Here is a 6,000-nt window from a genome sequence, read left to right as displayed (position 1 = left end):
CATCAAACACACTCAGTATAAATGACATCAAACACACTTAGTATGAATGACATCAGACACACTCAGTATGAATGACATCAAACACACTCAGTATGAATGACACCAAACACACTTAGTATGAATGACATCACACTCAGTATGATTGACACCAAACACACTCAGTATGAATTACACCAAACACACTCAGTATGAATGACATTAAACACACTGAATTATTAATAACACCAAACTTCTTAATGAAGAAACAGATAAGGAACATTACACAGTAGAGACACAATAGGCAAACATCAATCAGGCACACATTGTACAAATTACCTCTTGGTGAAGAAACGGGTGAGTTTGGTTCAGATTGTGAGAATAGCTGCGGATCTTCAATCACTACAGCAACATATTGTTGAAAAATAACAATAAACAAAATTAAATAACATTTATTCTACAACATGTGTTAACAAATAAGAACATAGTTTAAAAAAAAAAAAAATTAGAAGAACAATACCGACTGATTCTACAGCAACATGTCAACAAGTAGAGAAATAACTATAAGCAAATTTGAATAACATTATTGCTACACACACTATTTTCTACTGTATTAGATATTCCGGATGTGTAAAGGTAAATAAAAAGTAAAGCCCAACATGATGTTCGGTTGGATCTTACAGAAGCTTTATAATTGATGTGAGTTTATTTATTGTCCCTCAATAATTCACCTTTCAAATTAATCTGAAATCTATCAAACACTGTTTGATATAAATGAAAGATATTCATATATTATGAATAATATATTAATTTAAAATTACAGTGATATCTAGCAAAGAAATATAAATCACTTCATTGGCACATATACAAATAATAAGCTAATTAACTAAAACCCAATTGAAGATCTACAGGTATACCCCAGTCATTGTTGGTCCTTTACTTTTTGGCGTTCATTTATGTTTGCAGGTAAACAAGCAAGCATTTAATTACCTTAAAAACTGAGGCTAAAATAATTTTGAGATAATAATATAAGATAATATTAAGCTGCGCAACCATCACCATTATGGTCTAACAAAACCATACCTTCACCATTACAGTATATTATCAAACCTATACCTTCACCAGTATGGTCTAACAAACTGTGCCTTCACCATTACAGTAATATCAAACCCATACCTTCAGCAGCCCCAAAACCATACCCTTAACATTCAAGTCTGGTTTAGACTGATGCCTCCACCATAATGGTCTAACAAAACCATACCTTCACCATTATAGTCTGGTATACCTTCACCATTATAGCCTGGTTTAGACTGATACCTCCACCATAATGGTCTAACAAAACCATACCTTCACCATTATATTCTGGTATACCTTCACCATTATAGCCTGGTTTAGACTGATACCTTCACCATAATGGTCTAACAAAACCATACCTTCCCCATTATAGTCTGGTACCTTCACCATTATAGCCTGGTTTAGACTGATACCTTCACCATGATGGTCTAACAAAACCATACCTTCCTGAGGAGACACTAGAGAATTTGATGTATTTGTTGTCTCAACTGATGTGCTTTCCGGGGGTTCAAACATGTCTGACTCAAAGCTCAAAGGTGATGGACTATGAATACCTGGAATAAAGACTTCTGGTTCTGGACTTGTAAAATCATCTTCATCTTCATTATCCATTCCAACTGTATTATGGGATATCATGCATAACAATGCAAGGATGATTCAACGTGACAATCATTGATATCAACATTTAAAGTAAATTGTCAAATAAATTTCAGAAATCTGTGATCTTTCTTATACCGAAATTGTAAATGCTGCCAATTTTTAAACAAACTATAAGTAAAAGTACTATACAAGGACACAAATCATATAATCACACTAACTATAATGTTGATGCTATTGAATAAACCGAACATAGGGCTTTTCCTCATCAACATCATATAATGAGAACTGATGTTTAAATTAAAATAACAACAAAGTAACTCAACATTACTAAGTATCGAGCCAGTGATACAATGGTGCTGGTGATGATGTGAAGAGTTTTATCCATACTGTAAAACCTTGAATATCAGGTTTTGAATGGTTCAGAAATCCAAAATATCACTTTCAACACCCCCAAACACAAAAACAGTACCGCACTCTCTAAATACATATGGAAATTAAGACAGCAATAAACCCTACAATATCAAATGGTCTATCATTGACAGAGCATCGACCTACTCCACAAAAACAAAACACTGCAACCTTAACACAACCAAGAATTTTGTTTACATACGATATATACAGACAGTCAATACTATTGACTAAATGCAGGCACAACTACTATCTACTTAAAAACAATTAACTCATTTGCATATCCACCTGCCATAGCATTCATTCATATACTCGTACAATCCTTGTATTCTCTCAATTCATACATGAAGCAGTCTTTAGAGTGCTATGCCTAGTTCTACATTTTTATTATTTACGCTCTGCATACTGTATTTTACATGTACTGAGCACTCTATATTCTATTTATTATGTAAATGTAATATATATATATATATAAATTCATATTCAATCGGTGTTGTTGATGTGGATCCACGTATGTCTCATCGTAGGAATAAATCAGCAGGTAGACGCAGACAAAATAAACTGCTACGATACTTTGACTTGTAGGAGACATAGAAATATTTATTTGCGAAATTTTCGGCAACTCCTGTTACCTTCGTCAGCGCATGAGTATCAATTGATAAAGAAGATGAATCTGCGAGTGTGAAGGAAATGTGTATATAAAGATGTCCAATAATCAATCGTTTAGTGGCGTACTGCCTATGCACTTTCGTGCAGCAGTCCATAGAGCTGTCTGCACCTAGGGAAACTCCATAGGCTGCTTCATTTAGTACCCTGACCCAAAATAGCTTTGTTGATACATAACAGCATAATGTGTCTCTGACATCGACTGTAGGACATATATCAGTTATAATTGATGCTTTATAAAGTCCTGTGACTGCGATTTTTCATACTACTGTGTCAACTTAACATTTTTATTACTTTAAATTATATTTCTGATGGGAGCAGGCTGGTTTCCCCCTGGATATTTTCTCCCAGACATTTTCCCCAGGCTCAATGTTTTTTTTATTTTTACCGATTTCAGGCTCAAAATGTTCTTGATTCGTTCTTATTTTTACACACTTTTCAAACATACAAATGTATAGGGGGCCTTCATGTCACACTTCACACTTCATGTCACACTTTATTGAGTAACCCACTACACATGTATAAAGTGGATATACAATAGAAAAATATTGTTTTTGGTAAAACCCAGTATGCTTACTTTTTTCTACTTAAATATGAAGACCGAGGAAGATTTATCAACATATGGATATGCAATAAATCAACTTGCAACTCACCTAAAGTGCCATTTGGTGAAACTGATCTAGAACTGTTGTTGGACTTAACACGGCTTTCATGAAGTGGCGAAAATTGTGCCTCAGATGGTGGAATGCTCAGATCATAGGATCTATCAGTCTTCCGACTACTCAGCAGCAATGCACCATCCTCAACTATATTTACATAAAGTCAAAAGAAAAACAATTAAAAATCTATAATCAGATTTCACTTGGATTGTGTTTTACTAAATTAAAGTCCTTAATATTCAAAGTAATCTTGCTGAATAATTCTTTAATTACTATGATATATTAATATAGTGACTCTATATGGAATAACAAAAGGTAAATTTGCTGAGTGATACTTCCATTACATTTTCTCGGAACCCTTGAAACAGGTATTGCTGATTTGGCCATTCTTATGAGAGATAACATATAAGCTGAATACATTAGATTACCCTATGCAATGATCTAAAGAATATATTTATTATTACCAAACTCCATGACATTCAAAAAAACTAAAAACCATGTAAAAACAAAACAAAAAATAGCTGAGGTGAAGTTGGCAGTGGTGAATTTGGTAATAAATTTAAGAATAGCCACATTGAGTCAATATTTACTGATACTACTCACAAACCAAATGCAAAACATCTCTAGGTTCGAATGTGAAAAATAGAATCCCAAAAATAAGATGGCAGATCTTTGAAATAGAAGATGCTAAATGGTATGAAATGAATATACTTAAATTGACATTTTGCATAAATTTTTAAAAATGACAATCAGTGCTCGCAATAACCTGTTGGTATGGCAACTAATGACATTCATACTTTTGATCAGAAATCACCTGCCTAGCAAGCTGTGCACTGACTGCCTAGCCCGACGCTCCGCAAACTATGGGCCACGGGCCACAGCCCAAATTTGGGCCGCGAAATATTTTTGGAGGGAAGCAAAGCCATCAGAGATAATGAAAAAAAAAATAACTAAGATACGTTTAAACATGTAGAAAATAGTTTTAATAGAGCCGCTTCATTGTTACAGCAAATGCGCAGCACCTCCTTGCTTTTACCACACACTGCTAAAGTGCCAGATGATGCGTGCTGTTTGAGTTACTGTATAAGGGGTTTTTAATGTCAACAACAATAATACTGTAGTAAAAGAACATAAAATTTACTTGCTTGGTTATTTCGGTCGCTATTATTTGCATTGGATATTTCAAAAACACACAGACACATGGATCGATGGCCTTGCTTGTATGATCATCGACTAATAATCACCAACTAATAATTTATTAAGATAACTAACAAAGCAAAGTTTTTAATTTACGCTAATGTTTCAACTGTGTGGACAATATTTAGTATGAACATGTATACAATATTAATATCCAATTAAAACTATAGTATAGTAATTGCTGACTTCGTGTTATTCTGCACTCATTTTCAAGTGTAGTACAGTACACTGAGCCACTTGGTGGTAGTGAGATGCAACGATGCAAGTCCAGCACTGAACATGTTCTTGGTAGCTTGGTGTCTGGACTCATAAATAGGCCGTGAAGTAAAAAGTTTGCGGAACGCTGGCCTAGCAAACTGGTGTGCACTTATCAACAAGCACGCAAAATCAACATCTGAACATTGAGAATTATTGCAACTGGGATTTTAAAAAGGAAATCGGAAGAAGCACAAAAGGTTGGGGTCTTCAAACTACATTACCTTCCGATATTGTAGCGTGGCTCTCATTATCATCTGATTTATCTATCATGTAGAGTGTTAAAGAAAACTAAGTTGATTTGACAGACAAAAATAAATAAATGAAAACGTACACAAATTAATCAAAACAACAGGATGAAATACACTTAATAGTGTCACAATAAATGTTGATGTTAAACTTGTAATGCCCACCAATGTACACGCCATTATATTGTCTCCCTATGTCACTTGTTCACATGATTAAACATTATAAATGCCCAATTCATACAACATTACATGTCACTTACCAGAATAAAGAAAGATTTCTATCTGTCATCTATATAAATTCTCGTTAATAAATACAAACATTATTTATATATTCGGCGCTCACACCAAACTAACACAAAGTAGATTTTGTTATTTTGTGAAAACAAAATAATGCATCAAAATAAGGGAATATTGATTGTTAAACAAATTTGTGTTCTTCACCACACAAAAAGTCTGTTATGACAACAGCACATATTTCGACATGCTTTTTGTTTTCAACACAATCTACTTTCATTGTGTTTAAAAGCCAGACACTCACTGTGCCGTACGACGAATCCACCTTTGCTTTCGGCTAGCGATAGACGACGCAACGCCATTTGCTGATTGTCAGTGGCAATCTTAACGAATCCTCATTAAAAAGACGATTCGTTGCGTCCGCATCTTCGTCTGCGTTCTTCGTCACGTCGCCATCGCACGTTGTGAGTAACCGGCTTAAGTTTGTCATGTGAGCAATGACATGTCTCTCCATGTCCCTTGTCTACATTACCATCTATATGCACCACATTATTTCTACAGATACTATGGTGTATTTGTGGCAAAAGGTATATACAAATAAATTTTTCTGCATGTACTGGCCAGCATTACAGATCATGCAACATATCATACCTTGATGGTAGTACAATAATGCATTATACATG

At 34.4% G+C, this 6,000-nt stretch overlaps 1 protein-coding gene across 6 annotated transcripts in view; it reads right to left on the bottom strand.

The window, feature by feature from the left end:
- Positions 1–118: 118 nt before the first annotated feature.
- Positions 119–6,000, bottom strand: part of LOC117121094 (delphilin-like) — a 74,718-nt gene continuing 68,836 nt past the window's right edge. For 4 of the 6 annotated variants that reach the window (XM_033266196.1, XM_033266195.1, XM_033266198.1 and 1 more), the window contains exons 12-15: positions 5,060–5,101; positions 3,378–3,530; positions 1,494–1,667; positions 119–378 (exon numbers count right to left, since the gene is read on the bottom strand). In XM_033266196.1, the coding sequence (XP_033122087.1) occupies positions 134–378; positions 1,494–1,667; positions 3,378–3,530; positions 5,060–5,101 (614 nt within the window). In that variant the 3' untranslated portion in view covers positions 119–133. The remainder of the gene's footprint in view (positions 379–1,493; positions 1,668–3,377; positions 3,531–5,059; positions 5,102–6,000) is intronic. The other 2 variants (XM_033266200.1, XM_033266199.1) reach the window with 2 other exon arrangements.

This window comes from Anneissia japonica, unplaced genomic scaffold, assembly GCF_011630105.1.
Source record: "Anneissia japonica isolate Jap-2015-1 unplaced genomic scaffold, ASM1163010v1 scaffold4751_len126671_cov214, whole genome shotgun sequence".
Taxonomy (NCBI): Eukaryota; Metazoa; Echinodermata; class Crinoidea; order Comatulida; family Comatulidae; genus Anneissia; species Anneissia japonica.
Note: the sequence above shows the minus strand (reverse complement) of the source record. Positions and strands in the feature narration are given on the sequence as shown.